Consider the following 20030-nt stretch of genomic DNA (forward strand, 5'->3'; position numbering starts at 1 on the left):
ATCATTCTGGACATGATATTGTTTAGACCAGTCTTTCTCAACCAGGGTGCCATCTGAGGTCCTCAGGGTTGCTGCGGCATCTTGGTTGAGAAAGTCTATCAGATCCGACATAACTTCCACTTTGCTCAGCACAGCAGAAGCTTGGTCAGGACAGTAGAGTGAAAGCAGGTGGCTTCCTGAGTCCTGAGCTCTCTGCCACCCCCTACAGGGCAGTACCCAGCAATGCAGTACATGGTGCAATTGCAGGTACTGTACTGCTGTTTTTAAAAAAGGCTATGTGTGAGTCTGTGTGTTTGCGTGTGTGTGTATGTGTGTGTGTGTGCATTTGTATGCATATGTGGGTATGTGTGCATATGTGTGTGTATGGATGGATGGATGGAAGTTATTTTGGGGTTCATTCAGGGGCGGACTGACCATTTGGAAACTCGGGCACTGCCCGAGAGCCCGGGGTCAGTAGGGGGCCCCATGAGATGCCCCTGGTACGTTTTTCATAGGCTTTTTTGAGTTTTGGCAAGGACACAGGGGCCCCATGATCCCTATTGCCTGGGGGCCCCATGAGTTGTCAGTCCGCCCCGGGTTCATTCATAATAGTGGAAAGGACTTCTGCTCCTCTGAAAAGCTATCCAAGCTGGCATGTGATATGCTGCCTACTCACCATCTGTTTTAACCCCCTAAATGTAGCATCACCATTCAGCAACTGCATGCAATGTACACGGTTGCAGTGTAGCCCCATTCACCTGACGGTATACTTCCAGCCATGTCCAAAACATGTGTACGTCCCTGGCTGTTGCCACTGCATCTAAATGGAGAGCAGTTGGGGGTGGTACAAAATGTGGCTCAACGGAGGTGTGGTTCTAGTCCCCCAACCTCACGAGAGCCCTTAGTTCACATCTGTGGGGCTGCGTCCAGTGTGTAAGGCAGCTCATTCATTTCATTGGGCTTCCCTAACCACATAAACACAGGGAAAGAAGTCCCTGTCCCTTCTTTTTCAAACTTGAGCTGCACTGCATCTGCCAGTGCTTGCAGGGTACCATTAAAAATGAATGATACCCCTGTGCATCTGCTAAAGAGCAGCACGTTTGCATGTTGGGAATGAGTGCAATTTTGTGCAGGTTCCCCTACTCTCAGTAACGTGAGCCAAGCCTTAGACTGGGGGGACCTCAAGACTGAAAATGTTTTTCAGGGCAGCCTGACTGGAAAAAGGTTGAGAAATACTGGTTTAGACAATTAAGTTTTATGATTCTTGCTCTCATTAAATCTGAATGATATTAGTTTTAAGAGCTAAACTCTGTGCACAAATAATACGTTCCAGTAATGTATTAAAATGCTCACTGTTGAGGAAGATCCCTCTTTTTTCAGTGTGTCCCCCATTCTTCAACAATCCATGTAAAAACATAAATCCAAAGCAGAAATGCCTGTATTTTCTGTTTAGGGGATTGGCAAGACCCTGTCTGGTCTCTGTGCACATAGTGACCCGTTCTCTTAACCAAGTCTGGTTGTATTGGCCAGCTGAGCCCCTTCAATGTAACTCTTCCCAGGCAGCCCAGATGCCGCATACAGCCTGTCATTGACATGAATCAATGTGTGCTGCTGTACTCTTTTTTACAGTAATGCCATCGAAAACACAAGTACAACATATGGGTGTATGCAACAATAGAAAATGTTTCATCTTGAGTGTTATCTTGCCTTAGCAGGGTCCTTCTAACCCTCTTGTATTGAACTGTATTGTTGCTGTATTGTCTCCCTTTATATTGTAAAGCGCTGAGCAAACTGTTGGCGCTATATAAATCCTGTATAATAATAATAATATCTCCTAAACGTGCCCCATTTAGGAGATATTTGCTCTTTTTGTCCACTGGTGCATGTGTTCTGAAGGAAAGGCATACCCATGATATTCCTTCAGAGCACTGTGCCGTGCCCCAAGACTCCTGCGCGCATGGGTGGGAGTGACAGCAGTGCGGTTCGGCCAGTCTGGCGGCCAGGACTCACAAACCCGGAAGGAAGACCGGGTGATGATGGAAGCATCTGCAGTGAGGACACCGCACCGGTGGAGGGCTTTGTTTTAAGGTAAGTACTGCATAATGTGCTAGTATGCAATGCATACTAGCACATTATGACATCACCTTCCAGGGGATTTTTAATTTTTTTTCTCCAGCTGCGGGTTACTACCGCTTCAACCACTTTCCTTCCAGCCCAAGTATATAAATGGCCAGACGGGAGCAGTGCAGGGGCAGATGACCATTTATAAACGGCCTCCATGCTCCCTACTTGTGCGCTCTCCCTGGGAGCGTGCAGCACCGCGATTCACTATGGAACCTAAGGGGTCAATCCCTCGCATTGTGTAAAAAGGCTGTTTGATCCTGTCTTCTCTGACTGTGGAAGAAGGGGAGGTTCAGATAAGACAGGATAAAACAGCATTTTTACACAATGCGAGGGATTGACCCCTTAGGTTCCACAGTGAGTATAACAAGCATGCTTTACTGCATGTACAGACTGATTTTACTGCTGTGGATTTAGTAACACTTTAACTGCAACATAGAAAAAACAGGTTTGCTGCCCTGCCAGATAGGGCTGTGCTGACAGTTTAAATCCTAGCAGTGGATGGACTGAAATACAAACATTATGGCAAGTAAACAACTGTATCTGTATTTAAAGCGGAACTCCACCCAAAAGGGAAGTTACATTTGTCTGCTTCCTCCCCTCCTCCACTGCCACATTTGGCACTTTTTGGGGGGAATGGGTACCTGGATTTTTCTCCTAACACCTGAAGCCTTCAGGGACACTTCATAGGTCCCAGAAGACAGCTGCCCATTCACAAAGCTCAGCGCACTTTGTGCATGCGCGGTAGGAAACCAACTGTGAAGCTGCAAGGCTTCCCTTCTGGTTTCCCTCACTAAAGATGACAGCGCCAGCACCCAAAGCCAATTGAGGACATCGCTGGACCCCCGGGACAGGTAAGTGTCTTTATATTAAAAGTCAGCAGCTACAGTATTTGTAGCTGCTGACTTTTAATTTTTTGGGGGGGAGAGTGGAGCTCCGCTTCAAACTGTGTATTTAGTTGTTTGCCTGAACTATAGCTTACAACCTAGACTCCAATAGCCACCGTGATTTATCTGAAGGTTAATACAGGGACTTGCAGGAACTACAAGATGCCACAGTTCTGATGTATCGCTACCAGGGGCGGACTGACCATTTGGAAACTCGGGCACTGCCCGAGGGCACGGGGTTAGTAGGTGGCCCCATGAGATGCCCCTGGTACATTTTTCATAGGCTTTTTTGAGTTTGGGCAAGGACACAGGGGCCCCATGATCCCCTATTGCCCGGGGGGCCCATGAGTTGTCAGTCCACCCCTGATCATTACCTTTAGCTAATTTGTAGGAAAGATTAGCTTCACTTTAACTAAAAAGTCAAAACAAGTACCAGAACTGTAGACAGGCTTTTTGTATCCCTCAGAAAGAGCACATCATTAAGCAGAAAATAAAGGCCTCCATCAAGGGCTATGTAGGAAGCCGACTTTATATTCTCCTCTGTGGTAAGATTCCACAGCATAGCCTTTCTGTCCAGATCATTGAAAGAGATTTGTTTAGAAGAGATACCAATAAGAGTTGGAACAGGGTGAATATCTGTGGAAAGAAAAATGTAGCACAAACAACACAAGGCAAACACAGGGTGGTAAAAACAAGACGTTATTTGTACAATTAACTGACATATATGAATAATATAAAAAGATCATTGTGAGACTCAAGACACCAAAAGGACTGCCTGGATCTAACCAAATAATTTATATAAAGGGTTGATTAGCTAGTTTTATGGTGAATTTTTCCAACATATTCTTTGTTTTAGCTTTTTATAGAAGCAGGTTCATTGGTTCATTGGGATGTGTACGTTTGCACTTTTTCTTGCTTAATGTTTTTAATCCATTTTCAAGTATTTTGCCTTATTTAGTTGCAATACATCACATTTATAGAACCATATACTGTATGGACATTAAGAACATAAGTCTGTGTGGCTGGTACGAAATTATAACAACTGTAAATATAATTACTTGGAATGTACAATAAAATATAAAACATCAAAACAGCGCAAATATAAATAAATTCAATATTCAGTAAAGAATTTATACCAAAAAAAACTTAAATAGTATAAAAATTCAAAAAATATAAAATAGATCAAATAAATGAGTCCCACTCCAGGTGAATAAAATAAAATTGAAAAAGTCCTTCTCTATGGAGAAGGACTTTTTCAATTTTATTTCAATTTTATTTTATTCACCTTTTTGATTTGGAATGGGACTAATTTATTTGATATATTTTATATATTTTTTTTTTTTTATACTATTTAAGTTTTTTCGGTATAAATTCTTCACTGAATATTGAATTTATTTTTATTTGCGCTGTTTTGATGTTTTATATTTTTTTTTTGGTGTTTACACTAATGAGCAGCAGCATTTATTAAGTAATTATTTCACTTTTTTTGGCGCTGGTGATTTTTTGTATATATGGAATGTACAATAGCCTTTCTTTTTCTCTTCTTTTTCCGTTCTAGGTTCTTCAGGTTTGTTCAATTTTTTTAGGGGTACTTGCCCCTTTTTTAACAAACAATGACATCTTTTCATGTATTTAGGTTTTGTGCTGCCCTAGGCAACACAAAAATTGTCTCCCTCCCTCCCCCCACGGAGAGACCCTGACACCGACCAACACCTCCCTCCCCCACAAAGAAAGCCTGACATTGACCAACAACACTCCAGCCCCCCACCCGTCCGAGAGAACCTTCCACTACCATTGCCGCCCATACACTGGCAACCCCCAACCCCGGAAAGAGGTAAGACACTTATCTTCACAGCTCCAGACATCCCCAGGAACAAGAGTCAGGCTCTGCATACACCATCAAGCAGCCCGCAACCTCTCTCAAATCCCACCTGGTCCCCGTACTGCGTGTGTCCCTTCTTTCATACCTTCTTTCGGGGGTGGCACTGCCCACCTGAAAAATGCTGTTGCCCCCCTGAAAAATGCCTCCCTAGGCAAATGCCTTGTTTGCCTTGTGGTAAACACACCCCTGGCAGATGTCACTCAGACGGTCCAGGCTGGGGAAAGATCCCGACTTTGAAATCGGTATCCACCCCAGAGTCTGGAGTGGCACCTGGCTAGGCCTCTCAGAGAAGCAATGAGAGTTCTAGTCAGCTGTTCCCTCCCCCTCCTCCAATAAGCACTGGGGGAGGGGGGGGGCTGCGCAGACAGTGGTGACTGACAGTCCCGGTCTCTGCTCAGAGCGGCTGTGAGAACTCAGCAATCAGCAGCCATGTGATTACGGAGTTCTCACCCTTAGAGCCGGCAGGGGACAGATGCAGCATCAGGTCGATGCTGCATCCACCTAGGTAAGTATAAATAGGGGAAAAAAAGTCCTACTTCTCTTTTAATTTATGCCGCAACAAACATCTATTAGAAATGACCCCCTCAAAAAAATACAAGAACATAGCTTATAAATGAATGTATGCCACTTCTTTATAAATAGGTTCCCCACAGGAACCATTGTAATTTAACTGGTACTTTCCCAAAACTAGTGCAGAGGCAGCCAGGCACACAGTAACAGTTCATTCACTCGATCTCAGAAATCAGTCTAGGAGATGTATTTTCACTATTTATTGCTGAATAAACTTGGATAGGGTGCAGGGTGATATGGGATAGTCCAGAATAGCTAAACAGTAACACAGGAGGACACACTTCACTATCCTAAGATTTTCTCAACAGTCCCTATGCCAAAGGGAGAAATAGCCAGTATTGAGACATTTAAAGAAATGGACTGTCTCAATTAGAACTACCACACTATATATATATATATATATATATATATATATATATATATATATATACACATACACACACTCTGCATGTTGAAATGCATTGTTATTACAAAATATATGAAAAATATTTTAAAAAATACATTTCAAATATACTGTATGTCTTTAAAAATACAATCTACATTTTTGGAATGCATTTACAAATATACGTAAAAATATATGTTAAAATGAAGAATATATTTTAAAAAAAAAATATTTTTTAAAATATATATTTTTTAAATATATTGTTCAGATTTTTTTAACATATATAAAAGTAATTTTAACATACATTTGTAAATGCATTCCAAAAATATAGATTTGTATTTTTAAAGACATACAGTATATTTGAAATGTATTTAAAATGTATATAAAAAATTATATTTTAATGTATTTTTTCATATATCTTGTAATAAAAAGGCATTTAAACATGCAGTATGTATATATATATACACACACATGTATGTATGTATATGTGTGTGTGTATATGTGTATATATATATATACACACACACATTTATATACACACATACATATATTTATTTATTGAACTATATTTTGAAATATATTGAATATGGACAAAATTGTAGTATTTCAAGTATATAGCAATATATTTGGGAAGAGTATTTTTTAAATATATTTCAAATATATTTTTCTTTCATATGGGCAAGTCCAACAATCTGCCCAGAGGGCAGCCTGAGGATTTCTCCTCCAGAACAAGACAAGACTGCTCTCAGCCTCAGACCATTTATGTGCTCTTCATCCACCTACTGGACACACCTTCACAGGGATTGGTTAAGGCCCCTTAAACATTCGGACAGCTTAATTGACTTGCTCTGCTCCTATATTCTAGAAATTTCCTGAAGGCAGGGGAGAGCAATCAAACCTGCAGCCTGTGAAGCACAGAACAGCCCAAAGAAACTAACAACTTCTCCACTGATTACAGAGGAGCCATAAAGAAACTAAATTTACCAAACATCCTAGCACTTAACTAGGACGGTGTTACATGTCTGTTAGAAATATTCTAGTGTAGATCCAATATACCATCAGAACATAATTATTTATTCCTAGAATTATTCCAGAAAGCAATGGACAGCACATTGTTTAGCTGCCACCAGGCTACTGAATCCTTGGAATGCAAAAAATAAGCACAGGTATGATCCCATTTTCAAATGATTAACATAATCTACCAAACATCCTGTAAGTACATCTTATTTTGGGTATCTGTGCATTTTAAATGAGTTGCATTCTGCAGGATTACCACATTCCTAGATATTCCTAGATGTCATATTCCAGTGAATTACAGAAAGTAGTAGAAAGTACCTGACTGGTAGTTATGCACAACCCAGAGGGATTGGTTTGCTAAGGAGGGAGAAACTATTCACAAAATAATTGTTTACTCTCTACAGTGTATGTTGATTCTACTGAATAGGGCGAAATTGTGTTCGCTTCATTCATCCAATCACATTTAAGGATAACTTTCTGTTTTGGAAAAAAACTTGCACATGATTAATTATTGAAAATGAACATGGCTTCACCTTATTTACCACATTCATTTTCTTTCCTAAACATTTAGAAAATCAGTCCCAGTGAGTAGTGATTTTTTCATTTCCTAAGTGAATTTTCATTTAGCTTAGTGAATATGGTAAATCTGTATCAACAATCATATGCAAAGTGTCAGTCTATAAAAAAAACGCTATGTTTCAGGTCACAATGTACCCTTTGTAAAGCATATGATATATGTGTAAAGCTGGCCAAAGACACATCAAAACTCAGCAGGGAGCAATCACATTTCGATCAACATGTGGCCATCCCCATTCATCAAAAATAGATTGTTTTGTCAATCAGTGGCTGCAGCCAGTCAGCTGCAGCTGCTGATCAGTGTATTCTGACAGCAGAGAGTCCCACTGTCAGAATACAAAGTCCAGGTGGAACGGGGTTCCTCCATCCCTCTTCTTTATATGGATAGAGAAAAGTCTGTTTTTTCTTTCAGCTCACTGCTTGAACAAGAAAAAAACAAAAAAACAGACAGACAATCTTTGACCAGCCTAACCTCCACTTGAAAAAAGGTTCTTAGTGTTTTCTTATGTGGTGACATTTTGTCTACACTGCTCTTTGATTTTGGTGAAGAATACAGTAAAAGATAAAGAGATTTTTGCCATTAATTCTGGCCCCTTATGCCAGTGCTATTACTTCACTGGTCTTTGCACATGATTGGACATGAAATGCCAATGTAGCATTCAATGTATTCACCAACATAAGTGAACTGCTTTAAATCAGCCATATAACACCTACTTACAGTTGCAAGAAAAAGTATGTGAACCCCTTGGGATTACGTGGAGTTTTGCATGAATTGGGCATAAAATGTGCTCTGAACATCATCTAAGTCACAACAATAGAAGAACACAGTCTGCTGAACATAATACTACACAAACATTAGATGTTGCCATGGTTTAATTGCACATAACATGTAAACATTCACAGTGCAGGGAGGAAAAAGTATGTGAACCTTTGGACTTAACTGGTTGACCCTCCTTTGGCAGCAATAACCTCAACCAAACGTTTCCTGTAGTTGCAGATCAGACCTGCACAATGATCTGAAGTAATTTTGGACCACTCCTCTTCACAAAACTGTTTCAGTGTAGCAATATTCTTGGGATGTCTGGTGTGAATCGCTCTCTTAAGGTCATGCCACAGCATTTCAATCGGGTTGAGGTCAGGACTCTGACTGGGCCACTCCAGAAGGCGTATTCTGTGCTGTTGCAGCCATTGTTTTGTTGAATTACTTGTATGCTTTGGGTCATTGTCCTGTTGCATCACCCATCCTCTGCGGAGCTTCAGTTGGTGGACAGATGGTCGTACGTTTTCCTGCAAACTGTCTTGATAAACTCTGGAATTCATTTTCCCATCAATGACAACAATCTGTCCAGGCCCTGAGGCAGCAAAGCAGCCCCAAACCATGATGCTCCCTCCACCATGTTTTACAGTGGGGATGAGGTTTTGATGTTGGTGTGCTGTGCCTTTTTTTCTCCACACATAGTGTTGTGTGTTCTTCAAAAACAACTCATTCTTGTTTTCATCTGTCCACAGTATATTTTGCCAGTAGTGCTGTGGAACATCCAGGTGCTCTTTTGCAAATTTCAAACGTGCTGCAATATTCTTTTTGGACAGCAATGGCTTCCTCCGTGGTGTCCTCCCATGTACTCCATTCTTGTTTAATGTTTTCCTTATTGTAGATGTGTCAACAAAAATGTTATCATGTGCCAGAGATTTCTGTAGGTCTTTAGCGGACACTCTGGGATTCTTCTTTACCTCATGCAGCATTCTGCGCTGTGCTCTTGCAGTCGATTTTACAGGACGACCACACCTAGGGAGAGTAGCAACAGTGCTAAACTTTCTCCATTTGTAGACAGTCTGTCTTACCGTGGGCACATGAACATCAAGGCTTTCGGAGATACTTTTGTAACCCTTTCCAGCTTCATGCAAGTCAACAATTCTCGGTCGTAGGTCTTCAAAGAGCTCTTTTTTGTGAGGCATGGTTCACATCAGACAGTGCTTCTTGAAATCAGTAAACCCAAAAGAGGTGTGTGTTTTTTAAGGGCAGGACAGCTGTTCGCAACACATCCAATATCATCCCACTGTTTGGAGTCAAGGTTGGCTCACTCCTGGCTCCAATTAGCTCTGGGAGAAGTCATTAAGCTAGGGCCTCACATACTTTTTCCTCCCTGCACTGTGAATGTTTACATGTTATGTGCAATTAAACCATGGCAACATCTAATGTTTGTGTAGTATTATGTTCAGCAGACTGTGTTCTTCTATTGTTGTGACTTAGATGACGTTCAGAGCACATTTTATGCCCAATTCATGCAAAACTCCACGTAATCCCAAGGGGTTCACATACTTTTTCCTGCAACTGTATTTCCAATGTTTAACTGATCAACTGTATTTTATTGTACACAATACCTGAGATAAGCACTTCCGTCATATCAGAAAATGGACCAGGTCCAACAGAAGTATAGGCTTGCACCTAGAAGACAATAATTAAGTACAAATATTTTAATATATTAATAGTTTAGATATTTTATAGTTCAAGCTTTGCTACGCTGTGCCACAAAATTGAGTAAAACAAAGAAACCTGTTCTGACAAAGTACATAGGTTGCCACTGTTAACCTCTCCTGAAAATGCTATCATGCTGATCTGTCATGTTAATCTACTTGCTTTCATTATTATTATAATTATACAGGATTTATATTGCGCCAACAGTTTGCTCAGTGCTTTACAATATAACGGGAGACAATACAGCAACAATGGAGTTCAATACAAGAGGGTTAGGAGGGCCCTGCTCCTTGGAGCTTACAATCTAAGAGGGAGGGGCTAGTGGTACAAAAGGTAATAACTGTGGGGGATGGACTGGTAGGAGGAGTAGAAGATTCCATTATTAGCTGAGGGCAGGATAGGCTTCCCTGAAGAGAGAAGTTTTCAGAGATCGCCTAAAAGTGAGCAGAGTAGGCAATAGTCTGATAAATTGGGGTAGAGAGTTCCAGAGGATGGGGGAGGCTCTGGAGAAGTCCTGGAGACAAGCATGGGAGGAGGAGATAAGGGAGCTAGAGAGCAGGAAGTCGTGCAAGGAGGGGAAAGTACGGTTTGGGTGATATTTGGATACAAGATTGGTGATGTAATTTGGGGCATAGTTATAATGGTTTTATATGTTATTGTTAATGTTTTGAATTTTAACAATCGTAACAATTGCTCTCAGGCTGCTGGCACATAAATCGTAGTCCCGCGAGCCGGAAAATCTTTGTGCAGGGCACAGCTGAGAGTGATATTCTTACGCAAGTGACAGCGCGGTGCGAGATCGGCTGGTCCTTCAGTCACGAGTTGGTGAGAAGGACTGGGGTCAGGCACCACGTTCCGCCACATATTTTCTTAGTTACTGATCCAGTATGCAGGTCAGAAGATATTACTTGCTGCATGTTCGTTCCAGATCATGAAAATACTGAGCCCTGGTTCACACATGTGCTTTTGAAAATAGCTCCATTTTGTAGGGCGATTCTGCAGACATGTGGTTGTCGCTGAACACCAATGCATTTTTTTATGCATTTTTATAGCGCCAGCATTTTTGGCTTTTCTTTACAAATTTCTCTTTCTCTCTCTCTGGAATAAGCTACCTTGCACTAAAGAATCTGCAATAGGAAAGCACTGAAAAAAACACTATATTCGCATACCTCCCATTCAACTCCGTTGATTGCAACTTCAAAATGCACAGTCCCAAACTTGCACAGGATCCTTTCTCTAAAACGCAATGCTAGTCTCCCACATATATCTGAACAGCCTCAATAGAACTGCACTAAAGTGTTACTAAACCCACAACAGTGTCTGTATGTGCAGTAAAGTATGCTTGTTATACTCACTGTGGAACTTAAGGAGTTCATCCTGCGCATTGTGTAAAAAGAATGTTTGATCATATGTTCTCTTATCCTCCCCTTCTTCCACGTTCCACATTTCATCTGATAGAACACAGCCTCAGGGACACTCTGCACATGCTCAGTTTGGTGTGTACTGCTAGAGAGGGTTTTTTTTTTTCTTGGGAGAGTGCATGTGATCAGCCCAGGGCCAATAAGTGCTGTCCATACAGAGGGTCAGGAGTTACTGTGGAACCAAAGGGGTTAATCCTCTGCATTGTGTAAAAAGGATATTTGGTCCTGTCTTTTCTGATCCTCCCCTTCTTCTACAGTCCCCAATCCATATGCTAATAGAACAGAGCCTTGGGCCAAGCTGCACATGCTCAGTTTGGTGGGTATTGCTAGAGAGTTTTTTTTTTTCTTGAGAGAGTGCATGTGATTAGCACAGGGCCAATCAGTGCTGTCCAGACAGAGGGTCAGGGGTTATGAAATCTCATAGGGCAGTGAGAGGAGAATGAAAACGCCTCCTACAAGCTTTAATCAGTGCTCTTTTGTACACTGATAGAAGTCACAAGACTGCTCTAACTGGTGATGAGAAAAGGTATTTAGCAGCTTATATTTACTAAAATAATTGCCATTCCATGTAGTGTGTACTGTGGGAGACCAGATATAGTGAATGCACGGTCCTGGGTTTAGTAACACTTTAAATTCACTGTCCCTGCAAATTCGGACTCACAAATCGCATCTCAAAAATGCACATATGTGAATCTGGGCTGAAGCCTGGAACAGCCAGACAAGTAGGATTTTTAGAATTTTAGCAATGAAAATCTACATATTTCTCTTGATACAGGTTTTTGATACATTTGTACAGAATTTCAATTTTGATCTAAATATACCTTTTCTATAGCTTCTAAGGGAAGTAGTGTTTAGTTCTCTAAATGTAACCATATTAAAAATGTAATCTGAGTTTATGAAGCCTGTAGTGTTGCTAATATGTCAGGCACAAATAATGTGTGGAAGAGGTTTTCCTGAAGCTTGTTCTTTTATATTTTTTAATCATGTTAAATATATAGATTTGTAGATTAGCCATTGGAGAGCAGAAGCACTCTAGAAGAACAAGCTTCAGGAAAACCTCTTCCAAGCATTATTTGTGCCTAAACTGACATATTAGCAGCATTACAGGCTTCATAAACTCAGATAAAAGTTTATATATAGATTTGTAGATTAGCCTTTGGAGAGCAGAAGCACTCTATCCTCTAGAAAATTATTTTCCTTCCTGACATCTGTGGGAGGTAAAATATTAGCTATAGTACATTGCTTTTTGTTAACCAATAGTGTAAATTGTAAGAAAAGCGGTAAAGCAACAACACTGAGCAACAATGAAAATTCGGAAGTGGAGCCTGCTTATGTAATACACAAATAAGAATGCTTTCATGTACTGTACATATACTATACATTCCTTGTAATTATACAGTATGTTTTATTATGTCTCCACATAATGCCCAGTGCCATGTTCAGAACTAAATAACCCACTTTTTTTTCACATTAATGTTTATTTAAACAAAAGCCAGAAACAGGAGCAGAGCCATCCATACTTAAGAAAGTACAATCTGCATAGATCATAGCATAATATAAACGTCACAGTTGTAACATAAGCACAAAATTATATACATCATAAAACCAAATGTTTCAGAGTGTCTATCATATATGTTCAGAGTTGTAGTATCACTAAGTTACGATTATAGTATCAGAACATTATATCCAATGATACAATGTGGTGGAAATAGCAAAATCTGCCAGTTAAATCAGGACTAATAATCTCAAATCCATAGATAACATACCAGAGAAAATAGTAAAGCAAGGTCCACTGTTTAAATTTAGGTACCCAGACCTGTAAATCTGGTATAAGTGTCAGAAAGAGTGAACATGAACCAAATTTTTTGAAAACGCTTTGCATCATCAGAAGCCATGGCTACAATTTCCTCCATCTCATACATCAAATCCACTTTATGAATCCACTTTCTAATGGTGGGAGATGAGGTTGACTTCCAGTGAATGGGAATCAGCGATTTGGCCATATTAAGTAAATGCATAGTAATAACCCACTTTTTATATTCAAGCATAAATCTCACTGTGTACTACTAGGAATGTTTATTGGCCTGTACTCTGTAACCACAGACTTTTGTGACTGCAAGGTTCTGTAAAATTCAGAAATACATAAATTGTACATATAACATGCTAAGATGTCCTTACCAGACTTCCTGTGTGCTACCCACATAAACTCATTATGATGGTAGAATACTGTTGTTCCTGGATTGTCCATTTAAATATAGTTGTTGTGACATGCCACAGTGTGAGGAATTCTGGTGAGATGTCTCCAATGCATCTCAGATAGATAAAATATGTAAAGATCCAAGTTTTAGGTAGACATGATCTTCAATCTCTTAGCTTTTTGTTAGCAATCGCAATGAGCATTTTTATTTCTAAAGACTGTTGACTGGTTCAGGACTCTGTAAGCTTAGACACCAATCACTTCGATTTTGTCAGACATTAATAGTAGGGCTCTAAATGCATTCATCCTCGGGTGTCAAGCTGGCGGTCCTCCAGCTGTAGCCAAACTACAAGTCCCATGAGGCACTGCAAGATTGACCGGTACAAGCATGACTCTCAAAGACAGAGGCATGATGGGACTTGTAGTTTTGCAACAGCTGGAGGGCTGCCAGTTTGACACCCCTGCGCTAAACCATACATGCATCATGCAGAAGTCTCACCTGAAACTGAAGTAGAATCCCAGGGCTAAGGTCATAAAGATTGTATGATTTTGTAGAAGCTGTAATGTTAATTGCTATTGGTACACCATCTGTTTCATTATTTTCGCTTTCAAGTGTTAATGTATATGAAATTGTGTAATTTGTCAAAACACCATTACTCCTTTTAGGGTCATCCCATCTTAATTCCACTCCGATACTTTTTATGTCAGACAAGCAATATACTCGTGGACTCAGAGGTGCAGAAGGAACTTGGGAGAAAAAAAAGAATTATAAATACATCTTAGAAGGGCGTGACTATAAGAAAATGATATACATTATTATCCTTTTTTATGGACAATACTTGTTAGGCTACTTGCACATGGGAGATTCAGCTCATCAGCATTTTTGGAAGCACAGGAGGCTCAAGTGCAGTGCCCAGTTCTGCTGTCAGCAGATTGTCAAAGTGTATGACAAGCTGAAATATGCAGCAGCTGGGCATGGTTGGACATTATACCAAACAGTACTTGCATTGAGGGCCCTATGCACCCAGGACTGTATGACAGATGTCTTACAGGAATTCTTACATTTGGGGCATATACAGCCCTAAACGCGAGTACCGCTTTGTAGAGTATCCAGCCACTGTGTATTTCAGCCTGTCAGAAATATTGACAGGCTGCAGGCCTGGACACTGTACCTATCGCTCCCAGATGCCAGAAAATTAAGGGAAAGAAAACTTAGGGGATTTTCCACTTTTAGCATAAAATGTGCATTTTGTTTATTAATTGCTCAATGATGATGAGAATAGCTAAAGACTGTCTAGTAGTAAGAGCGGCGAGCTGATGTTAATTTAATGAATTAGTAAACTACCTTTATATTTATGTATTACGTACAATGAACCCATGAGGAAAGTTAACAAATATATGCTTTTATATGAACAACTGAATGATTAACTCCTTTAACAAACTGTACCCATCCCTCCCAGATGCCAGAAAATTATGCAAATCAAAACTTAGGGGATTTTCCACTTTTAGCATAAAATGTGCATTTTACTGTTTATTAATTGCTCAATGATGATGAGAATAGCTAAAGACTGTCTAGTAGTAAGAGCGCTGAGCTGATGTTAATTGAATGAATTAGTAAACTATATTTGACCAACAGACCTTTATATTTATGTATTATGTTCAATGAACCCATGAGGAAAGTTACCAAATATATGCTTTTATATGAACTACTGAATGATTAACTCCTTTAACAAACTATCACTCCTAAAGTAAAACTGTAGGCAAAACCTGTTCTTTTTTCATTTTGAATAGAGTAAAGCTGGCCATACATGGGTCGAATTTTGACCGATTTTTTGTTCAAGAAACGGACCGAAGAATAATCGGCCAATTTTCGCTCTGTTAGTGGGTCAATGGCACTGGCCGATTTTCGTGGTTCCTCCCCTTTTCGGTGATCGGGCATGTTGGAAAGTTTGTGAAAAATGACTGATTTTCAACTCAATGATGGCCAAATCGTACGATCGTTTTTCAGAAAAGAATATGCACATGAGCCGTGACCTGGAAGAAACAGAAGTTTCACCTGTTATATGGGGTGAACTTTATGACTTGGTCGGACGATTTTTGAAATCATTGATGGCAGCATCGAATTACCGAGCGAACAATGTTTTAAATTTTCGGATGAAAAATCGTTCAGGATTCGACCCATGTATGGCCTTCATTAGGAAGGGTTATATCCCTGTCATATTTTTTTTCACCATCTGTGTCCCATTGTGGAGATTTCCCTTCACTTCCTGTCCCATAGCAAAACAGGAAATTAAAGAAAATCCCTGCAAATTAAGGGAACTCCAGGTCACCAAAACTAGTGTCCCCATTGGAAGATTTCCCCTCTATTAATTTTCTGGGGACAACCCATGATTTGGGATTTTCTTTACTTTGTCATTGGACACAGCTGATCATGTGGTAAAAGGCTGCTGTGATTGGCTGTTTACCGTATCACGTGATCAGCTGCGTCCTACGGGCACAGCGATCACCGGCGGTGCCGGGTGCGTGCCGCTGGGGGCGCTGGGGGGAATGGCATCCATGGACGTCGTCCCAGAGCTAGACAACTGTGCTGTAGCCATCTTTCAGTTATAGCATGGTAGGGAAGAAGTTAAATGCAAAAGACAATTTTCACACTACATTCGTCCATTCACCGAATATTCAAAGAATTTTTGGATGACTTTTTGTATGAACATTCTTGTCTGAAAATCTACATGTGTATGGCCAGCTTAAGTCTCATGATTGCTGTCAACTACCTGACTTCACACATTATTTTTCGAGCTTCTGAGTGTGCAGGGTGTCAGTTCCTGCAGTTAATGACCAACAACTCTCTGACTTCAGATGGCCTTTGACAATTTGAATGTCAGACTCAGACAAAGAAGGTAACGTTTAATAAGAGAGGGATATAGATAATTCATAAGTAAGACACACAATTCAAATAATTAAAGGGTAATTACTCAGATTAAATAAAGCAAGTTTTTACTGCTGCTAATGCTAATTGCCTAGCTGTTCCTGGTTATAATACATCTGAGTAGCAGGCTCAGAACAAGCATGCAAATCAATAAAGTCAAATTTCCTTATCTTGATGCTTGTTCAGTGATTTAGGAGGTATTGAGGCCAAAGCTTTAAGATGTCAGCCAGTCAACTAGCATTTTCATAAAAAGATGTCTGTCATATCAGCCTATATATTTCTCTTATGACTGGCTTCTTTTAAAACAATACCAGAACTGTACAATTTGCCGATTTGCTTCATACCTCCTTGTGGTGATCGAAGAGCTAATGACGTTGAATGTCCTTTTCCCCAATATGTATAAGGAGTTACAGCAAAGTCAAATTCTGTGTATGGCTGTAAGCCTTGTACAGTATAGAATGGAACAGTAAGCTTTCCAGAGTTTTGGCAGAATTCAGAACTTTCTCCAAGCTGTAATACAGAAACAAAACATGGCAAGCTACAAGATGGGACTCTGCATTCCACATTCATATTCACTATGTTTACAATATGATGATGTACACCAGGCAAACGCAGCTGCCAGTGAACAGCCATTGAATCTTACATGTTTCAGTAGATTTGGATTTAGACTGCAGGGTAAATCTTCCAGCAATAGCTCTCCATGGTGCTGAAACTGTGTTTACACAAAGTCTTCCAGGTACAGTTTGTAGTGTATGTAAAAGTACCCACAGCCATAAATTAATATTATTATAATTACTACAGCTACTTATATAGCACTGCCAATTTATGCACCTCTTTCCGTATATATATATATATATATATATATTACATTCACATCAGTCCCTAACCCTCAAGGAGCATAAAATCTAAGGTCCCTAACTCCCATCATACATACACATACTAGAACCAATGTAGACAGGAGCCAATTCACCTCCCAGCTGTCTTTAAAGTGTGGGAGGAAACCCACACGGAGAACATTCAATGTTTAGGCAGGTGGTGCTGTGGTTGGGATTCGAACCAAGGACCCTAGTACTGCCAGGCGGAAGTGCTAACCATTTAGCCACTGTGCTGCCCATATAGATATTTTCAAAGTGTATTAAAACATAAAAACAAAAAAATGCAATACACTGCAGCTCAAAAGTCCTTAGATGAGGTGGTTGCATTCGTTTTCTTTTTTAGTCTTATTTTAATTTTTTTCACCAGGTAATCCTGCAAATAACACACTTCCTTCATAAAATGTCTACAATCACTCACTCCACAGTATGTATGGTGAGATCAATTATTATTTTGGGTACTTGCTAAAAATGTCCTTGTGTTTTCAAATTCAATATTTATTAAACAGAAAGTGGAAGAGAAGTTAGGGACTAAAAAAAGAAACAAACATACATACTTGCTGCATCTGTCCCCCACTCGCTCTAAAACCGAAGACTGAGCAATCAAAAACTGCTGATTGCTCAGTTCTTGGTCTTCAGTGAGCAGAGAGCAGTGACTGTAAGTCACTGGCTCTCTGCTCTACCCCTCCAGCACTTATTGGAGTTTCGTGCTATGGAGGGGGTGGGAATTTCTGGCTCAGGCTCTCAGCGGCTCCCTGAGAGGCTGAGCCAGTTGCCGGTCCAAATATCTGGCTGGATCCCAACCATAAAGTCAGGATCTTTGAAGAGTCTGGACCGGCTCTGTGACATCAGCTGACAGCAGACTTTAGCCCTCTGGTGGCTGAGTATGGGTCACAGGAGTGCAGAATGAAGTGCTCTTGTGACCCACAGGACAAGTAGGCCCAAAAGAGATGTGGCCATACTTCTCCTTTAAACCTCTGTCATTTATTTCTATGACTCCTCTCACGTCCTGTAACTGCGACGCCAGAAAAAGAAATAGGGGTTGGATTTGTCACCAGGACAGGATGGCACAGATAGCAAATTCTTCAGCATAGGGAGCGGTGGGGGTGATGGAATTATAATCTGATAATAGAATACCATTTGGTGAAGCACTGTGGATTCCACACAGAAGAATAGTGATCCATATTCTAAATTTGATGGCCCCTTCCAGGAAATGACAAAATGTGAATAATTTCCTCTAATTTCAAAAGAAGAACTGGGAATAAAGTCAGGGATCACTTCAGGAACATGTGAGAAATTCTCTGTAATAGAAAAATAACATTGTTATGTCTAAGAAAATCAATTACTACAACAATAGCATTATTTTTTGTATAGAGTGGAGAACAGATTTATTGTTGTCTGTGTTTCCTTAACCACTTGCCCTCCAGACGATTTACCCCCCTTCCTGACCAGGCCATTTTTTGCTTTACGGTGCTGCGTTACTTTTTTCCCCACGAATTGAGCTTTCTTTCGGTGGTATTTGATCACCTGTATGTTTTTATTTTTTGCGCTATAAGCAAAAAAAGACTGACAATTTTGAGGAAAAAAAACAATATTTTGGACTTTTTGCTATTAAACATGTCCAGTAAAAAAATGTAAAAAACAAATGTCATAAATTTAGGACAAAATGTATTCTGCTACATGTCTTTGCTAAAAAAAAATCCCAATACGTGTATATTAATTTGTTTACGTGAAAGTTATAGCGTTTACAAATGGCGGTATAGATACTGGGATTTTTTTTTTCCTACTAGCAATGGTGGCAATCAGCAACTTTTTAGCGGACATTCTGACACTTGGGGGGAACTAACTTGGTGCCACTGACATCCCCAGTGACACCAATATAGTAATTAGTGCTAAAAACAGCATTGACACTGGGCAGGAAGGGGTTAATGTGAGGGGTGATCAAAGGGTTAACTGTGTGTAGGGAGTGTTTACTAGGGGGAGGGGGTGTGTGCTTCACTGTAAGCACACTGCTCGGGATGGCTGAGCTGTGCACAGCCATCCCGAGCAGTGTGCCAGAGCTAACAGGGAGGAAGACTGTTTGTAAACAAAACAAGCTTCCTCCCCGTCAGTGATTGTCAGTAATCACCAGGCTCTGGTGGGTAATCACCAGCCGGGACCCGGTGATTGACATCTGCGGCCGCGAATGGCAGCGCAGGTAGGGCGCGCGTGCCCCCTACCCGAAAATTAAAATCACGTATAGATACATGATTTTGTGCACCTGTGCCACCGTGTAGCAGTGTATCTTCTATACTGCGGTAGGAAAGCGATTAAAAACAATTTTCTGTTCTGTTTCAGATGCCAGTTTATGCATTGGCATACCTCCTTAGTCTCAGTCTGTCCAAACTGTGTGGTCACCTGCTGACTTGGCACCATCCACAGGCAGCTTAAATGGGTTCTAAAGTTAACACATTTTACCTTAATGCATTAAGGTACCACTTGTCCTCTCACGATCCAGCACTGTCCATCTGCAGCACTGCTCTCCTCTCTTCCTGGTCTCACAGGAGACTCTGAGAGCAGTGGGAGTCATACACTCCTGATGCTGTCATTCAAATCCTGTGAGGAGGTAATTGGGGGTGTGCCCACCAAGACACAATGTATGTGCACATGGCTTGCTAAGGGGGCACCCGCAAGAAGGAGGAGAAAGCACTGGTTATGACTGAAAATAAGGTAACAGACTGCTCT

The 20030-nt window shown here is 40.5% G+C and overlaps 1 protein-coding gene across 1 annotated transcript in view; it reads right to left on the bottom strand.

Annotated features, from left to right (window-relative positions):
* ROS1 (ROS proto-oncogene 1, receptor tyrosine kinase) overlaps positions 1–20030 on the bottom strand; it is a gene marked incomplete at its 5' end in the record, with an annotated part of 184708 nt that overhangs the window by 93517 nt on the left and 71161 nt on the right. The window contains 5 exons of the mRNA XM_089652162.1: positions 3421–3623; positions 9797–9860; positions 14008–14255; positions 16779–16944; positions 18444–18607. Of these exons, the coding sequence (XP_089508288.1) occupies positions 3421–3623; positions 9797–9860; positions 14008–14255; positions 16779–16944; positions 18444–18607 (845 nt within the window). The remainder of the gene's footprint in view (positions 1–3420; positions 3624–9796; positions 9861–14007; positions 14256–16778; positions 16945–18443; positions 18608–20030) is intronic.

This window comes from Staurois parvus, unplaced genomic scaffold, assembly GCF_062004578.1.
Source record: "Staurois parvus isolate SC_StPar_1 unplaced genomic scaffold, SC_StPar_1.0 ptg000672l, whole genome shotgun sequence".
In the NCBI taxonomy this organism is placed as follows: Eukaryota; Metazoa; Chordata; class Amphibia; order Anura; family Ranidae; genus Staurois; species Staurois parvus.